The sequence below is a fragment of the Pteronotus mesoamericanus genome, unplaced genomic scaffold (assembly GCF_021234165.1).
Source record: "Pteronotus mesoamericanus isolate MK-2021 breed Mesoamerican mustached bat unplaced genomic scaffold, CSHL_Meso_final contig_94, whole genome shotgun sequence".
Classification (NCBI taxonomy): Eukaryota; Metazoa; Chordata; class Mammalia; order Chiroptera; family Mormoopidae; genus Pteronotus; species Pteronotus mesoamericanus.
The window spans coordinates 32,693,543-32,713,842 of NW_026555285.1; the positions used below are offsets into that span (position 1 = coordinate 32,693,543).

A 20,300-nucleotide genomic window follows, 5' to 3' on the forward strand; every position below is an offset into this window, starting at 1 on the left:
AAAGAAAGAAAGAAAGAAAGAAAGAAAGAAAGAAAGAAAGAAAGAAAGAAAGAAAGAAAGAAAAGTGAGCCTTTGGGATGAACTTACCAAGAGTATGTGTAAAAATAAATACTTAACAGCAGTGTGACAAATATTGATAATGATGATGACAATAATAATAGCAGCAGCCACAACTTGAAGAATGTTTACTTATATCAAACACAAATGCTTGATATGTATGTCATTTAATCTAATCGTCATGCCAACTGTATAAAGCAAAATCTGTAATTCTTATTTTAAAGATGAGAAATGAGAAGAAGCTCTAAAAGACTGTCTCTTGTTCAAGGTTATGCAGAGAGTAAGCAGTAGCAAAAGGATTTGAATTCAAGTCTGTCTGAATCCAAGCACCATGTTTGAACCCATATGAAGTGTTTGAACATGAGATCCCTTCTTAAATAATGTCAGCACTATGTATACTATGGAATACTATAAAATGCAAGCCAGGTTTACTAAGAACAAAGTGTGTATACATAATCAAGGAACTTACATTGCTGTAATATTTATTAATACATACATTTGCTAATAGAAACACAGAGAGAAAATAAAAGATGTACGAAGACAAGATATGAATGCACAAAGTGGATATTTATCAAACACCAACAATGCTTTAGACACAAGCTCAAGAATATTTTGAAACTTCCAAAGATTATTTTTTTTTAAAGTAGCCTTGCAAGAGACTATAGTCCAAATAGGTCATCCTGGCAAATGCCAACCCCCAAAGGATACCTATTTTAATCAGAGACATGGGACTAAATTTGAACCAGAACTATGAACTGAAATCTCCATGTTTAGTGTGCTAAATATAGAAAGTATATATGATCATCTTGTCTACCTCATGCACAATTAGCAGGCATCTTTGACTGTAAGAAAACAATGCTACTTAGGTGAAATCAGCAAAAAGTTAAATACAAAAATATAAGCTATGTTACGTTGCATCTTAGCTTAATCACAAAATATAAAGTACTTCAATACTTGTAAGAAAAAAAAGCCACAATTTCCTCCTTATAAAGTTCACATGTACAGTGGAACTAGACAAAGAATTGAGGCCCTTAAAAACATTCTTCCTCCACCTCCCAGAAGTTGTATTTAAAAATTAAGGTAGAATTTGCTTTTAAAAGCTTTTAAATGGAGAGGAGAGTTTAAATATAATAGTTTATATTATTAAACTAATTTTAAGTAAAGATTTGCATGTATGTTTATTTTTTAAACTAATTAGGCATTTGTAGCAAAAAAATTGTATTGTTGAAAATTCTTGCTAAGATCCCTAGAAATTCTTAACAGAAGCAACCAAAGTGTTGGGCAGTATATGTAAGTTGAAGAGAAACAGGGTTTTTTTTTGTGGTAAGTCTCTAAAAAGGGCTGACCATGTATATATACTGACTTTTACTGTGGAATAAATTCCATTCTATTTGATAAATATATTTCATTACAATTCCATGCAGGAATGCCCCAACTTTCAGCTCAAAATGATCAGCCTTTAAGTTTACATGACATTAATGGGGATCCCAATCTTTCATAAAAATAGAGAACCTTAAGACATTCTATTCATTATCATTTTTACAGTTCTAAGAGGGAAAAAAAGGACTTATTCCTTTTCCCAAAATACAGTATTCTTTACAACAACAAAAATCTCAATAGTGTAATAGGGTACAACTACTGTTAAGTGAAAAAAGCAAACTTTAAAGCCTCTGGACTAGTATCTATCTATATATACATTTTTCATTATAGTTAAACCGATTCCTCTCAACAATCTGAAACAAAACAAAACACATCATCCAGCCATCCTGTAATTATCACTGAGATGACAGTTATTGAGGACTAATGCATGCTGAGGGGCTATAATGAAGGAAAACAAAAGGAGGAGAAGACATTATCCTTTTCTTAAGCAGTTCATACTCTTTCTGACAACCTTATTGCTTAGTCATTAGCATGCACTGCAGGCTCCTAAAATATCTTATCAATACAATAAAGACAAGTTGACAGAAAACTGCAGTAACTGTCCATCCCCAATTAGCTGAATATCCAGAGAAGGGCCCCTCAGGCTGCTGAGGGGCCTGAGCACAGCTGGCTGTCACAGTCTGGCCCCAGGGTATCATCAGGCTCCCCTGACAGTCTACAAGTTCCCCTTCCGGGAAAACCAAAGGGCATAGCAGAATCACTCACTGGATCAGGCTGGGGTCAAATACCAGGAATCATGGCATTTCTCAGAGCAGAATCATGAGAAACAAAAAAGGCCATAATAGGTCAAGAAGGGAGAACAGTCAAGGCCAGCAAGACCAGAGGTGCTGCTGAAAAAGCCAAAAGCCAGGAGTAGTGCCAGTGGCACAGGCATGTCTTACAACACAGCTTAGGAAGAGCAGACCCGTGAACGGCAGGGGCCACAGCTCAGAGTCAGCGTGGAGACCGACAAGGGCAGAAGACCTGGCTCCAGAAAGGAGCCTCAGACAAGAAACCTTGTCCAGGAGTCAGGCAAGCCCTACATTGCCTCCTCTTTCCCTTTCCGCCTCCCCATCTCCAGCACAGCGTAGGAAAACTTCAGGGAATCCCTCTGCTCTCCTCATCTGGGGGAAAGGCCCGGAATCTGATTTCTTGCCCTCTTAAACCCTTTGTGCTTTAAGTTTCAAGAAAGTACAAAATCTTAATTCCTTGGTCAGTCCCGTCCAAGAGGCAGTACAAAGTACTGAAGTATGCGGACTCCTGCCTTCTGCCAGGCCCCCGAGCAGGCACATGCGTGCACGCACATCTGTTTTATATATACACATATGGGTGCATTTAAAAAATGTCTTAGCTACAAGGAGCGGATAGATTAACTGAGTATTACAGTCATGGAACTAGTCAGCATACAATGTGATCCTTAAAACAGTATGACAGAACAACAATGGGAAAAACAAGAGGAAGTATTTCCTCTGTCTAGGAAAGTCATGGAGGGCCTCACAGATACAGTGACAACTGGGCTAGATCTCAAAGGATGGGTAAGGGATAACCAGGCAGAAGAAAAAGGAGTGGCTGGCGGGGAGGACCAGGGAAGGCCAAGGAAAAGGCATGAGCAAATATACAAAGACACGCCATGACACGGAAAACCTGGGCGAGTGAGAAATTCAGCAAGGCCAAAGCAGAGGACAAGGAGCTGGGCCTGGGGAGGAGACACAAAGGCTAAGCTAAGGTCGTATGAGTAAGGAGTCTCACAACGATACTAGGAAATTTGGGTTTTAATTTGCAGGCAATGTGGAATCACCAAAGGCTATTAAGCAGGGGAGTGAGATGCCTAAGCTTATATTCTGGAATTCAGGCAGCAATAAAGCAGATGCTTGTGGGTTGACAGTGGAAAAGAATAAGCAGTTGGAAAGTTGTTAAAATAGGCTAAGCAAGAAATGATGTAGATCTAAGCTAGTCAGAATGAGAAGATGGGTTACAAAGGCATTTTAAGAGGGAGGAAGGATAGAATATATGGGACAGTTAGGTGTGGGGCAAGGAGAGAGGTGGAGGAACAGAGGAAAGGCTGCAGTTTTTACCTTAGGCAACCAGATGAGTAGTAAAGTCATTAAAGAAAATAGGAACAAAGCAAGAGGATAAATAAACTTGCCTGGGACAGATAAGGGATACAATTATTTACACCGCCCCCCCACCAGTTCTCTGTGCTTCACGTTGTTCCAAAGGTATAAAATTATTTTCTTCAATCCCCATAATACCAAATTATCCACATTTTACACAAAGAAAATGGCTCAAAGAGGTTAATTTATCAAATGTTATTTATCTATTCATTTAATTATTCAACAAATATCAGGTGCTTTTCAGGTGCTAGGGTTTTCCAAGTGAAGAAGGCGGCCAAGTCCTTACCTTTGTGTAGCTTACAGTTTAGAATGAAGGAGGCAGACAACAAAGAGGCTGAATATTAATCATGGACCCTAAGTACTTTTCAAGTTTTTATTCATTTAAGCCTCACTACAACGAGGGAGGTACTACTGTTCCCATTCCACAGAAGACAAAAACTGAAAGACAGAAAGGCTAAAATATCTTCCACCAAGTCACAGAGGAGTAAATAAATGCCACCAGAGTTCAGCCTTAGGGAGCCTGGCCCCGCAGCTCCTAATCCCACGCTACACTGCGGCCCCACGCCACGGTTTCACTGCCGCGGTGTCCCTGTGAGACTGAGTTTACCAGGGTGATGGCCGTCAGAGTGGAGAGCGCGCAAATCTCATAAAGGACTTCCGCTCTGATGCGTCTGACAGGGAAGCTGCCATTTTTCTTACTGAAGAGAAGGGACTGGGGCTGAAGAGACCACATAGTTACTCCTATCAGCTCGCGCTGATTTCTCTGGCCCGGAATGTTCTCCTCCTCACTGAAATCTCCATCCTTCAAAACTGAGCTCGAGTCCTGCTTTTTTGATAAAGATATTCATCACTCAAACCCCTCTGTCATTTTCTAAACTCATTTTGCTGTTTCTGCTATTTGGCTTAGTATTTAGTAGCTGTTTAGTATTTAATTTTTCCGTATGTTTTTGTCCGTTGCCTTCATTAGATCATGAGCTTCCTGGAGGCAGGGACCATGTTTTGTTGGCCTTAATTTTTTATTATAAAAATGTGCAGGCATTCACAGAAGTACAGAGAGCTATGTAAGACATCTCTATATACTCACCAGCCACTTGAACAATTATCAGCATTTTGCCTCATTTCACACACACACACACACACACACATCCTTTTTTTGTTAAAATGTTCTGTAGTACATAGTTTAGTACACATTTTAAAAAATAAAAAAATGGACATTTTCTTAAGTAACCACAACACCTAAACAAAATTAACAGTAATTCCTTGGTATCATCTAATATCTAGTTATGTTCAGATTTACCTCAATGTCTTTTGACATGTGTTTTGTTATTAATCAACATCCAAACAAGATCCTTGAACAACATAGGGTAGGGGTGCGGGCCTCACAATGCTGTTGAAAATCTGCAGATGCTGAAGTCCCTTGTATAAGTTTTCACTCCCCCAAAATGTAATTGTAGCCATCTGTTGGGATCTGTAGGGAGCTGGCTCCTTATAGAAAATGGTGTAGAACAATGCACACACTCAGCCCTTCTCATCTACAGATTCCCAAATGTGGGGCAAAAACGCTGTTCTTGATTTGCAGTCAGCTGAATTCAGAGATGCAAAACCCCAGGTACATGGATGGAGAACTGTGTATCTATTGGAAAAGCCACATATAAATGGATCCATGAAGGTCAAACCCATGTTGTTCAAGGGCCAGCTGTACTGCATCTGGTTATCATGCCTCTTCGTTTCTTTTATGGTAAAGCAGCGCTCACCCTCACAGCTCACCAATGAACTAATGAAGACACCCAGTCATTTCTCCTACTGAGTGCACCACATTCTGTATTTGTCTGTCTTGTTCCTCATAATCCTAGGGGTTATATTTTTCATTCATTTACTCAACAAATATACATTAGGAGCAGAATATGAGCCAGAACTCTCTAAAATGTAATGGCTACAACAGTGACTACAACTACAGTCCTGGCTCGAACAGAAGAAAGCCTTAAAACAAATAATCACACAAAATATTAATTATTAGCAATTGTGGTATATGCTAAGAAGGGAGAGTATAAAGCAGGAAGAGAAATTATAGCAAGTAAACCTAACCTTCTGTAGGGGGTCACAAAGAGTGTTTATTTTGAATACTTCAAAGCGCCTTGTACAGTGTTAAGTAAACGAACATCCAGTATTTCTGGGTTGGCTGGGACATGAGTTGTAAACGAAAGGACACAGCACCACCTTTTGAGTTCTGTGCATTAAATCAGATTCTCTTATTACAAGTCTGTGTTACAGAAGACTGAAAGGGTAAACAGATAGTTTCCCCAGGTAAGGTAAATTATTTTAGAAGTGAAAGAAGAACTCAGGAAATGGCTACATAAAGTCAAAGAAAAAGACCAAATTTCCTGACCACCAGTTTGGATATTAGGACAATGAATTTTTGACAAGAAACAGAATAAATATCATTGAAACCTAGAAGAACATGTTTAGTAGGGTATCTGCCACACTGTTCAAAAGGGCTTTAAAGTTAACAATGATGAAGGAAAAGTAGCCAGACATACTTTAAGACTTGATATAATAGAGGGTAAACGACAGAATGAAAAAAAAAAAACAGTAACAGAGGGGATAAATGACAATCCAGATCTTCATTATAAAAGACGATAGCACTGTTTTTAAGTAAATTATGAAATATATTACTCTTGCACAATACTGCCTTCTTAAGAACAATATAAATGTTTACATTCCCCTTTGTTTCAACCAGATGTTCGTCTATTTGTGGGCAACAGCGTATTTTTTGAGTGTCTTGAAAAGAAATGAATTGTAGTGTGGACTGAATTGTGTTCCCTGCTCCCACCCACCAAATCCCTGTGTCAAAACCCTAACCCCCAGTGTGACCATTCTCAGAGACAGGGCCTTTAGAAAGTAAGTAAGGTTAAATGAGGGACCGTAAGGATGCGGCTCTGATCTGGTAAGACTGGTATCCTTATAAGAAAAAGAAGAGAGATCAGGGCTCACACTCTCTCTCTCTCTGACATGTAAAGGCATAGGGAGAAGGTGACTGACTGTCTACAGGCCCAAAACAGCCCTCGCCAGAAACTGAAATAGCCAAACCTAGATCTGGGACTTCTAGCCTCCAGAACGGTGAGGAAATAAATATCCTATGTTTAAGCCACCCCATCTGTCGTATTTTGTTATGGCAGCCCAAGCTGACGATTATGCTTTCCTAGTTTTTTTTCCTCTCTAGTCTAAATGTTAAAGCTCTCCTTAATGATTTGTAGACTGTATCTGCATAACTCGAAGGATACATCAGAAACTAAGGCTGTGTATGAAAGCATTCCTTGACATCTAACCAAGTAGAAAGGGGAAAACTAATTGGTCAATGTGCTTCCTAATCAAGGGAACAAAATAGAATGCATGGTTTTTATTTGCTTGCATGTACTTCTAAACTCTTGAATTTTCATATTCTTTTCAATACAAACAGAAGCTCTCCTCAGGTGAACCAGATCTGGGTATTTTCAGCTGTGGTCAGCTTCTCTCTGAATCCCACTAGGGTTTGGTGGTGCAGAGTAAACAAGGCTATAAATCAAATGCGATGCATTTAATACCTCAATGCATTGCAAATTGATCTGAAATAGGGGTCAGTTCATATCTTTTTTTTTTCCTTAAGTGAAACTGTCCCCTTACCATGAAGGGAAGGAATGGAAGTTAAAGATAGCAAATCCTAAATTTCTAGGGGATTCGGAAGTGTGGCTGTTTGTTAGAATAGAAAGAAGCCAGGTTTCTTCAGGTGAGATTCTTCAGTTACTTATCAGGCTGGAACCATGGGTATTTAAAAACACACACTGGCTGGCATTAAATCTGAAATCTGGTGGGCAACCTTTCAAGAAATAAAAGCTACAAACAAAATAGCTTTAGTTCCATTCAGCATGCTGTGGGAAATGGCTAATGGACAAGCATTACTATGACTGGCAAGGCGAGCTGCCAATAAATGAGAGGGGCAGAGATTCAAAACCACTACATAACAGCAACACTTCCTAGGCTTATTTCACTAATTTGTCAAATCAGGACATTATCTGAAATGAAAGCAAAATGAGGTTGGAGAGCACGGGGAAGGAACTATTTAAAAGTAAAAGCTATGTTTCCTTCTCTATTGGTTAGTTATCTCTGTTTTGAGCAATTATGGTTCACTGCTACCATTTCCTAATACTACATTTTGTTTTACTAAAGGCAACATTTTCTTCTTTTCAAATGACAAGCAGAGAGCTATTTCTGGTAGGAAAAATTTCTACTCTGCCTTGTTTTTTTCCACTAGGAAGAAAGGAGGTCTAGCTGTAGGATGGGAAAGAAGTGTAGGGTTCTGATAGGCGCCCCTCAGAGAGGGATGGGGGGCATCTTCTCCTTCCGCCTGTCATTTTTTTCCCTTGAAGAAAAATCTTAAGTGCTGTATCCCCCCATCTTCTCTCCATCTTCCTTGTAAGTCTTAGCTGCTTCTTTTAATTTTAAACAACAAACAAACAAAGAAACAGTTAAGTAGGTCAATACTTGCAATCTGACATTTGGAATGGAATGAAAACTATCCTACCATAACGGAAGAATGCAACCACTTACTAGTTCAAATCAGCCCAAAAGCCAACGATTAATGCCTTAAATTCTATTTCAGATAGGCTTTTCAGTGGCAATGGGTAGTGTAAAAGTATAATGGTTTTCAGAATAATGAAATAGACTGTGTATTCTGGGGCTGGACTACCTGGGTTCAGATCCTATTGACACAACATACTAGTTGTGCAGATTAGATAAATTAATTTAATCTCTCTGCCTCCATACCTGACAAAGAGAAAGCACTATATGAATGTTAACTAATATTACAATTATCTCAGAAAACTTCTAAAGGACATTATGGCCATCTCCTTACTCTTTGTTAGTACTATTAAGCAGTTATACATAAAACCAAATGAAAGTTCATCAGTTTTAGGTCACAAAACAATCCTCTTGCTAATTAGATAAGGAAATTAGCCTTAACTGAGACTAAGACATTACCAGTAACATAACTATACACTTGACTTTCAGAGGCAAGACATTCTACTTGAACCTATATGCTTCAAGACTCAAATTAAAAATATATATAATAACAGCTTATTCTAAAACATTTACATAATCTGAAACTTTGTTCTATGAACAAAATACATACTTCTGGGGTGATCTGTTATCAACTTCAGCCTTCAGTCGTAAATTCTCCCTTACCAGGCCACCATTTTCCAATTTCAGTTTTTTATTTGCCTTAAAGAAAGAATTAAAAATAATTAAGCACAAGCTAAAATAAAAGTGCCTTTTAAAATTTATACCATGAGCCATCAGTATTTTTTAGAGTGATACTATCAGAAAACTGAATGCTGAAACGCAGCCTTCAGAAACTTAAAATCACCACCGGGAATGACTTAGGAAACTGTGAATGCAACCAAGCATTTTAAATCCATATTCCCCAAGCACTTTGCAAATCTCCTATCCAGGGAAATAAACGGGGCTATGTTAGTTAGGCATTAAGGGACTATACTAATGGCAATTTTTTTTTCCTTTTTCACATAACTGAATATTCTAAGCATGGTAACATTACACCACATGCAATTATTTGCAAAACTAATGCCAAGAGTTAATTCCTGAGCTCTAAGATTGATTTTTGGTTGCTGCTTAAAAACTTTTTTAGTGAGACAAATCTTATATTATTAAACCACTTGCTTTTTTTTTTCCTGCACAAAGCTTTCCCAAAGCCCTGACTCAAAACTTCCGGGATTCAAAATTGGGTTAATATTTTCTAATAAATTCTATGGATTCTCTTTTGATTAAAAAAATGATTTTTTTTATCATTTTAATGATTTCTCTTTTTTTGATTTTTATGACACCTAAAAATTGCTTCACAAAACATTAATTACTAGAAAGCCTAGGGACTCCATATTGACTCTGGACAGCCTGAAAAGCACTGTGCCTAGATTTTTGAATTTGCTTAGAAGTTACTCCCTTTAACTACTCTGGTCGTGCATTTTGGAATTCCAAGGAAAAATAAGATTCCCTAGAGGAGAAACCAATCTCACTAACTGGGCAGGAGAAATTCTTTGTTAGACTAGAACATTCTCATTCAAAATGAACAGGGCACAAGAACTGTTGTGAACCAAAAGTTTTAAACCAAGACGACTTAAATTTGCCCAATATTTTTTACTAAATTCCAGAACTTCTGACTGTATTACTTGCCCACCCACAAACAAATGCTCCAAATAAATGACAAGAGAAGCAAAGCAGAGAACCTTCTTTTGGGCACAAAGTCTAACTCTCTTAGATTCCTCTGGGTTTCTTTTGGGCTCTGAACACATGCTTGTCTTCCTGGTTGGAAACCAACCAGAACTGTGGAAGGTTAATTCTTTAAGTGACTGATAAACACCATTACTGCCCCTCTGAAGATATAAGAAAAGTCATTTACTTCCTCATAGACACAGACAATGAATGAAGCTCTCAAGCACAGCACAGGAGAGGGGGAGGCACTTAGTGAATGCTTTTTGATCGGATAAGCTTAAATTAGAAACTCATTTGAGATTACTTCTCCCCATCCCTTCTGTTTTGTATCACTACACTTCAAGGTCTCTCACCAGTCTCGTGCTTCTCTAATATTCTCTTTATGGGCTGGCTAGTTGCTCAACTGCCAGGAGATATTTTCAAGTTGAGGAAGGTTAGGAGGGCAAAGATTACAAAGGGCAGAGTTCTGCCTATTTGTTTCATCTAAAAAAAATAATGAAGTCGTCAGCTAACTATTTTGCATTCTCAACACTGACTGGGTAACGCAGCCTCATAATGGTTCAACACTCCGAAAATGTCAGGAAAAAAGTTCATTTCACTCATTCTCAGCAGTCCTTTATTCTGAATCTTTTGCACTCCTATATTTGATTTATAGTATGTTGTTATTTTGTACTTCTCGGTAGTCTGTGTTTTTAAATTTCTTTAAGCCCTGGTTTATTGCTTAGTACTACCTAATACCATCACGAGGCATCCAAAATGGGCTTATTAAATACCCCAAATAACGCTGAAGTCTCAGGGCAGCTTTGGGTATTAAATTTAACATGTGGCCTTTAAAAAAATCAAAGAAAAACTGAAAACTGTGTTTTTATGTACTTAACATCCCCATCCCACACTTAGTATCCCAGAGTAAAGTTTTCATCCCAAGCCTCATGCTCTAAGAAACATTTATTGACAAAATCTTAAATCAAGTTTAATAATTATAAAGGAGACCATACAAAACTTACTGATGGCTCAAGAAGAAGGCAAGTTAAAGGGGACATGGTAGATTGATAAACCCTGTAACTTCCCAGCTGTCTTTCCTTTTTGTGCCCTTTTGTCTTCATGCTAATTAATGCTGGCCATCAATACTGAAGAAATGACACACTTCCCCTTAACTTGTAATGAACTCAGTGGAATTGTGTCTGCAGTTTCTTTTTTTCTCTAAAAGCATCAAGTGCCCTTCTTTCTCTTATCTGGGCTTTTTCTAAGCTCAAACAACACTTTTTTTTTTTAAGTGGATGTGTGAAAATAGCTTAGTATTTACACTTAGTTATATACATTTCTCTGCTACTTAACCTCAGTAAGGATTTGTAAGCGAGTATGTGGTAGTACTTCTTGAAAATACCATATGGAGCTCACTAACGATTTTAGGAGGCAGGAGTTAGTAATTGAGCACAGTATTTTAAGGAAATGTAGATAGACTGAATGGGTGGTTGTGGGCCATAAAATCTCTCCATTCAGCACAATAGGACTCTACTGTGGATACACTTGAAGTCAAGATAAAGGATGGTCCCTTTGGCCAACAAAGCTCTACAGCACTTGATTATAATCTCTAGTGCTGATTACATATATCTCATCTCCCTTCCTAGACTGGAAAATCCTAGAGGTTTGGCTTTTTCACCTATGCTTTCTCTATGTTGTTGAACAAATGGAGTAATAATTTTTTAAAATGAACCCATGCTGTAAGGCACAATATTCTTCTGCATGAAATAGTCTAAAGAAGCTACAATCAGGTAACTTGGAATTAGCCATTAAGCCTGCAACTATTTACAACCTGAAATATCAGAGAATGGTAGTGCTAGAAAAACTATGGTTCAACTCTTTCATTTTATACGTAGGAAAATGGCTACATCCTTGTTTTTATGCATACAGGGCAATCACTGACATTAGCTTAAAAAAAGTTAAGGTAAACCACAAGGAGGGGAAATAGAAAGACATCCTTTAAATTGATGTCTCTCTCCTACAAGAAGATGCAAACTCATATAGAAGCATTAACAGTCTCCAATTATAGTCACAAATGGAACCACCTGATATTCCTTGGCAGCTAATGACATAAGGAGAAAAAGTTTTCCTACTGCTTGTAAATGCTCATTCAGGGATTTTTGTCCTTTTTCCACAAATTATCTAATGAATGAGTCAAAATAATATGCTATTAATACTTTTGAAGGTATTTACAATATTATAGAATTTTAAAACAATTATAATAATATTTTAAAACAACATATAATAGAATTTTATTTTGTTATAGGCAAAAAGGTAATTTTTATTTTTTATGAAAATAAGACACCAATAAAAATATAAAAATATATAAAAAAACTACATATAATAAAATTTTAAAAATGATCAGAACTTACCTCATTTAACTTATCTACATCATCTTTCACTTTTTCATAGATTTCATTAGCTGTTCTAAGTTTTTTCTTCCACTCTGCTATAGTTCCTGGGTCAATTTTACTTGGATTATCCGCAACTATATGCTTGTCTTCATTTTGGTTGCCCTGAATCAAGGTTAAAGGATCTAGAATAGTCTTGATTTGTGACTCCAAGCTGAGATTTTTACTCTTAAGCTCTTCTACCTCTTTCTGCAGGCAATCAATTTCATCCTGAAAAAGCATTGCATAGCCATTAGGTAGACAAAACACTAAGCACATATGTATGCTAACCTGAGGCAATGTGTTTTTTAATTTTATACTCAAAATTCCGTATAGATTCTTTACATATCAGAATAGTTTTGAAGGCAGAAAGTCATAAACAGTTGAAATTCTCAAAATGTATTCTGACTCAGATAAAAACTGGCATTCCCACTGCTTTCATTTAAATTCAGGGATAGCCCTGGCTGGGTGGCTTAGTTGGTTAGAGTGTTGTCCATACACCAGAAGGTTAACGGTTCGTCTCGACTCAAGTCACCTACAGGAGGCAAGCTCGATGTTTCTCTCTCACATCAATGTCTGTCTGTCTCTCTCTCTAAAATCAATAAGCATATTTTCCAGTGAGGACTAAACAAAAGAGAAATTTTAATGACAGCTTGTGGTTTTAAAAAATAAAATGTCAAATCTTTGATTCTATTTAAGATATCCAGGAAACAAAAGTTACATGAATTCAACAAGAAAGTAAATTCCTCAGAACAAAATTCCAAGGCATATTTAATTGCTTTCCTTATGAAGGGAAATTTAAAAATACAGTGTTGATGAAGATAATCTATTATAGTTTTGCTTGGTATTTGTACATCTGCTTCTATATTTAAAGTAGGAATTGAGACCATATACCATTTCCTTCACTTTCCATATCAGAATAATACCTGTAGTTAATTTTTACCTTTCCACATTCTGGTTCTTCAATTATCGCTGTGACTATTTCAAGTAGATTTCTCCATCTGGAACTGCTTATTATCTTAACCAATTATTAAACATTTGGGCTAGAACTCTTTTCTGCGATACCATTTATTCATCTACAACATATTACTTTTTAAACTAATACCATGAGAAATTCTGCTATTAGAAAATAAACTCCAAATAGCTAATTATGCCAGTGGTTTTTTAAAGGATTATCTTAATTAGTACCTAAATATGATAAATATTTACCAGGTTGCCAAAAAGTTCATTTGCTTTTTTCCATACAAAGGCTCCAGTACTGCTTAGTTGTCTTTAACTTCATTTGAAACAATTTTGTTAGATTGTATTGTGACAGCTGTCAGTCATATCAGTGTGCATTTAAAATAAAACTTATCAAAACTGGTGAATTTTTGTGCAGCCATTTTAATATTGAAGATGGAAGAAAATACACAACTTTTTCAGTATATTATACTTTATTATTTTAAGGTTGGTAAAAATGCAACTGAAACGCAAAAAAAGATTTGTGCAGTATATGGAGAAGGTTCTGTGAGTGATCGAACATGTCAAAAGTGGTGTGCCAAATTTCTTGGTATTATTGACATTTTGGCCAAATAATTCTTTGCTGTGGGGCTGGCTGTCTTATGCATTGGGAGACATTTAGCAGCACCCCTGGCCCCTACCCACTAGAAGCCCATAGCAGGAGATAACTGACATACTCAGAATATCCAAATCAATAAAGTTAGTGGTGAAAATAAAAACACTAAATGGACTTTTTGGCCAACCTGATATTAAGTATATAAGAATACATTTTAGAATTAATATAGGCAGTACTATTTACTATTTTAAGTTAGAATACATTGCAAGTTAAATAGCATTATAAAATGAGAAAATCACTTTAAATTAATATATTAATGAATAAACAAATATAAGCAGATCATCACACATATGAATGAACATTTATTTAGTTATTTCTTGATGTCCCAATTTATTTCAAAAAAATTTTGAGGCAGCTAAAGTAATTTTCGTGTATATAGTTTACCTTGAAGATATTTCGAATTAGAAGAAGAGATCAATAACATCCTCCCTTTAGTCAACATAAAAGCCCAAATGGGCTCAATATTTACTATTCAAGAGTACATGTATTTCATGAGCATGAAGCTAATTTGGAAAAATTCCATCACCATTTGAGAGCACCCTCACAGAAAGGAAACTGCTGTAGGTTCTCACTTATATATGGAACAGAAATGTCAATACATAGAAGCAGAGTTAAACCATGGTAGGGAAGTAGGGGAAATAGGGAGGTTAGAGAAGTGGGGAGACGGGTTAAAAGGTACAATATTGCAATTATGTAGGATAATTAAGTTTAGAGATCTAATACACAGCATGATGACTAGTTAATAATACTGTGTTGTATACTGGAAATTTGCTGAGGAGATGGACATGTTAATTAGCTTGACTGATGTAATCATTTCACTGCATATATGTATATCAAAACATCATATTGTACACCTTAAATATATATAATTTATATTTTTAAAAAAACACCATTTTACATGCAAAAAAACTAGGAAATACCATATTTCAGGCCAAAAATTTCTTTGCTGGTACTTGACACAGATATATTTCCACTAGCAGAACTGACCAGCCTTATAGTTATCAGTGAATTTACATGCAGAAACAAAAACACAATGAGGACCATAATCACTGTTTACCAGAATATTCGCCATGCCTTGTGGGGGTGGGAAGATTAGCTTTTACAAGAGGGTTTATCTCCCAAGTTCTCGAGGGAACAAGTAATTACAAAATGATGTGTCTACTGAGGACAGAGTTTAAATTAAAGGAAAGAAAAAAAAAAAAAAAGAAAGGCTTCTACCTCATCCTTACCACTATTTGAAATAGGAAAGAGAAAAAGAATTTATCAAATAAAAGATTTTTGGAACAAAGCCCACCCAACTGAGCCACAGTGGTCAGGGCCTATACCCTATGATCTCACCTATAAGCGGAACCTGATCAACAAAACAAGCCAGCCAGCAAAACAGAACCAGAGACACTGAAGTGTAGAACCAATGGACAGAAACAAGAGGGCACGTGGAGGGGGATAACGAGGGAAAGAAGGGGAAGGGGGTCGTCCAGGAACACGTATAGAGAACCCATGGACAACGCCAAAGTGGGGAAGGATTCGGGGTGTGAGGTGGGGGTGAGTGGGGCGGGGGAAAGTGGTGGTGGGATATGCAAACCAAAACAACAAAACAAATTTAAAAAAAAAGAAGAGATTTTTAAATTGGCATTTAAATAAGATTTCATTGGCTATTTAAGAAATTCAGGGCCTGAGATAACTCAAGTTTTATCTTGAATTCAATGCTGTCATCATTTTCAATTTTAATTATTATTTACCTCATATTCTTTGTGGAGTAACTCAAGTCTCGTTTTCCGAAGGTGCTTCCGGACTGTGTGGCTTAGCATAGGTTCACTTTCACTTGTCCCTCCTACATGGAAAAAGAATAATCTAACTTTTCATTCTAATTTGGGCAGAATGAAAACGAACCTTTTTCTTACTGTTTTATAGTTTCCCAGCTTAATTTCTACTTATATACATACTTAGGGCTGCCATCTTGGTCTTTTCTCTATCTCAACCATGAGAAAAGAGAAATATCAAATAATACCATAACTAATACCTTCAGTAAAATATGCTGAGTTTACTTACCTATGTATCATATCACAGTAAACTCGTTAAAGGTAAATGCTGGATTTTATTAATTATCACAGTTGGACTACTGTAAATTTTGAATATCAGACAATTCTTAAACGATAATAAAACCAATGATTATATTTATTTTTAATAGATTATATAAATAATTTATCTATATTTTTATATATAATTATAAAATATGTTATCTATATAACATATAATATATATACATTATGATATATTATTGTAATAAGTTTATTCATTCAAACATACCTAATTACTGGTAACACACTGAAAGATTAATGTGTCATCTCACTGGTTCCAACAACCTAGCTACAATGGATTATAAATCATAGCATTACTGTATACCAATAATGAAATCTTCCCAAGAGCTCTCCATTTATTCTGTGGTTACCTGCATAGCATCATGACAGCAAAAGTGTTTTTCCTATGTTCTTTTTCAGGACATTCTATACAAATGCAAGGATAGATGAACTATTTTATATTTGAGAGAATTTATGAAATATCACTTAGAGATGAATGAATAAATGAATGAAAGGAGGAGAAGGGATGTAAAGAGAAGCTGCCATAAAAAATTTTCAAATCATTTTAATACTCTAACCCAGCATTTTTCAACTTTTTTCATCTCATGACATACATACACTAATTACTAAAATTCAGCAGCACATCAAAAAATATATTTTTTGCCAATCCAACAACAACAAAAAATAGGTGTAATTTTGATTCATTCAGACCGGATAGCTATTGTCTTGGCTGTTGTCATTTCTTTAATTTGACATCTAATGGAAAAGAGGTCAATGCCCCTGACTAAATAGCGAGGCACTGCATGTTTTAAAAATTCTTGTGGCACACCGGTTGAAAATCACTGATCTAACCTCATACTTCGCAAGAAAAGACTTGACTTCTTGGTGAAGTTCAGTACAGGTGAAAAGCTAAAGGCAGAGTGGTTAGCCCTACAGTAAGTAGCACAGCAGAGAGGCATTCCTGTACAAGGCACTCAAGGCAGAAACTCTGGGCGATCTCTGATTCTTCCTTCGCATCTCCTGTTTCCAAAGTTCCACTAGTTCTTTTGTTCTAGCATATATCTTCCCTTCCATTTCCATTGTGAAAATCTTATTTAAGTCCATTTGCACTAATGTGGGACTAACACAGTAACTTCTTAAAGTTTCCCATAAGTGTTTGCTATACATAGCTAATAACAGATTCACTTTCAATTTTTCCTAAAGCAAAAACAAAAATCATTTTAATTTTTGCAATGTAAGAGAAATACCTTATAAGAGCAGAATAAATATCCAACATGAAAAAAATCTCTTTAAATGTTTTATTTTTCAAGGATCTTCTAGTTTGTTTTATCCCCCCTTTTACCTACCTTAGTAAGGCATTAAATGTTGTTTTTTACCCTTAATCCAGACTCACACTTTCCCTCACCTGGGCAAGGACCTCCTTCTCACATCCTCTCTCCCCGCTCCGGCCCACCCTACCCTGGGGCCCCTGAGGAGTATTCCTCAAGCACATTTTGGATCATGCAGCCGCCCCTCCAAACCATCATGCCCACACCTCACCATTCTTCTCACCGATAGAGCAAACCCCTAATTTAATTTGTCACTCAAGACTCCCTGCACTAAAGTTCACCTTACCTTTTAAGTCTCATTTCAGTAGTCAGACCCAAACCAGACTACTGATAATTTCTAAAAACATGCTTTTTTTTCCCCCCACCTCTAAACTTTGGTTTATACTACTCATATCCCCTCTGCCTAAAATGGCCTCCCAACTATTTATCAGTTGAAATTTTATCTATCCTTAAGTCTCCAACTTAAAAGTCCACATGCTTCATGAAACCTTTCTCGATGTTGCTAGGTGAACTTTCTTGCCTGAACACTCTGGGCCTTTTCTTGGCCTTTAGCATCTACTGCTTTAAACCAGGAATATTTTGGTCCACATGCACGATCCCTACCAGAATGTAAGTTCCAAGAAGCTCTAAGATGTCTCATAATGCCTTAATGCCTTGAGCTTCTCAGTGGCTCGACTTACACTATACAAATGAGCAGTCCATCCAGTATGATGTTGGCAAAATAACACCATTGAAAACTGTCTATTTCAATCTTCCTTCAAATATACACTATTTAGAGACTGTTTCAAATCTATTTCTATGTGTTTATAAAATAGGCCCTTACCAATAATCTCTTTGCAAGGATTTTCAGGAGTGATGGGGACTCTGCAAGCTGGACACTGGCTGTTATTCTTCAACCACAAATCGATACAAATTGAACAAAATACATGGTTGTTGATGCATATGACAGGCTGGCGTACCTTGCAAAAAAAAAAAAATTACTTTTAGTACAAGGCAACAGTAATAACTAGAATCCCAATAGGCTCCATTAATAGAGACCGAAATTTCTGACATACAGGGTGGGGCAAAAGTACGTTTGCAGTTATTCGTATGGAAATACAATAATTAATAAATAATAATATAAGAAAAAACTATGTTTTGCGTACTCACAACTGTAAACCTACTTTTGCCCCATGCTGTATTATGAAATGGTTTCATTTTGTTTCAAACCACATTCATGTCCACAGAGAAAACACATTTAGTTCCACTAAGGCTGGGACAGTGCTCCTTCAATTATTCTATTTTAGAATTATGAAACAAGAAATAGAAGGTTTTTTAAAGATCATTTAGTCCAAGCACCCATCTGATATTTGAATCCTTCCCTCAACTGATTCTATGTTATAGAGCAACAACCACCAACAATTAAATACTGACATCTTAATGGAAAGTCTCCCAAACCAAAGAGGCATGAAACAACCCTAAAAGCCGTGAGTACCACTCTCAAATGGTATATAATCTAAACAGCACTTTATGCTAAAAGTGTCACGCACAAATCTCTAATTCTGTTTAAACAAGTACGAATAATAATAGTTAACATTTATATAGTCACATACAGGGTCTGGTCGAAGTAACATCTGCTTGACTGTGGTTGGTGTGGTTGGTAGGGTACATGAATGTCTCGCACAAGATGGACAGCAGTTTGAACATGTCACCTAAAATATCATATGCTGTGCTTGAGGGTGATATTGTTATACTACAGAATTACATGCTTATGACTTTGTAATAATAGGGGTGTCATTTGTGCCAGACCCTGTATTTTACAAAGGGCTTTAACATTCTTTTTCTCTTTTTCTCTGTTTGTTTTGCTTTGTTTTTAAATAACCCTGTGAGGTAAACAGAGTAAATATACTTTACAAATAAGAAAACCCAGGTGATAAACTTAGGTGGCTTGCTCAGGGTTAACTAGGTGTTTTGACTGTGTTTAGATGTTTCATCAGAGGGAAAATAAAGAGAAGAGTTGCTTTAGTTTTTACCTGACATTGTATTTTGGTTGTTCACACATGTATTATCTATCTCTCCAGAGAAAAATAGGAGAAACTACTTTAGTTTTCTACCTGATATTATATGAATTTACATATTTATTGTCTATCTCCCACATTAGAATGGAGGCTCCATGAGAGCAAGGACTTCCTTAGTTTCATTCCTTCCTAAACCCTGGTGCCCAGAAGACAGCTTAGTACACAGTAGGTATTTAGTAAAGGTTTGATAAATGAAGTAATTGCTATTAAGACAGTATTTAACATTCAATTCAAGCTGGGGCACTTAGCAGAGGGAATAATGATCTAAAATTCTTCAAACAGCACAAATTTAATAGTAAAAACAAAAAAGAAATGCTTAGGTTCTCATTTGATTTACATGGTATTTTTACTGTGGGACTCAAAACACTTTATAACCATTTTCAGAATTTTCCTGTTCTAATAATACCAATGCTATTGTAGAATCCTTCTGCATTAGGGACTGGGAGATCAAGGGAAAGCAGAGGAAGTAGAAGAAGAAAGGGACAGAACCACTACAAACCATTTGCTGCAGAGAAAATGCTTGTCTACCTGGGTACATAAATACTCAGAAGATGAGTGTTAAAAGGGGTCCCTACCCTCAAGGAAATCACAGATGTATGTATGGTGATCCATGCCAGGCAGGTAATCAGCTGAAGTCTCACTACGAAGTGCTCTCTGGTCTTAGTTTGGCTTCCAAATTTAGATGCCCCCTTAATTATGAACACTAGCATAAGAAATCTAAACAGAGATAATTCAGCATGGATTTAAGCTTCTTAGAGAAACCAATTCTACTTCATTCAGTTCAAATGATTTGATTATATGAATTAAAATAAATAAATGACCATGAAGCACTCAAACTCTTCTTCCAAAGTACTCTACCAACAGCAAGGAGTGAATGCTTATCTGGAAGTATGATGTGATTTATTAGAAATATATATATATTTGGTCATTCAAATAACAAATACATTTATCAGATATTTGTCT

At 36.4% G+C, this 20,300-nt stretch overlaps 1 protein-coding gene across 1 annotated transcript in view; it reads right to left on the reverse strand.

Annotated features, from left to right (window-relative positions):
* OBI1 (ORC ubiquitin ligase 1) overlaps positions 1 to 20,300 on the reverse strand; it is a 37,186-nt gene that overhangs the window by 8,308 nt on the left and 8,578 nt on the right. The window contains exons 2-5 of the mRNA XM_054586635.1: positions 18,104 to 18,239; positions 15,614 to 15,705; positions 12,242 to 12,490; positions 8,755 to 8,843 (exon numbers count right to left, since the gene is read on the reverse strand). Coding sequence (XP_054442610.1) covers positions 8,755 to 8,843; positions 12,242 to 12,490; positions 15,614 to 15,705; positions 18,104 to 18,239 — 566 coding nt within the window. The remainder of the gene's footprint in view (positions 1 to 8,754; positions 8,844 to 12,241; positions 12,491 to 15,613; positions 15,706 to 18,103; positions 18,240 to 20,300) is intronic.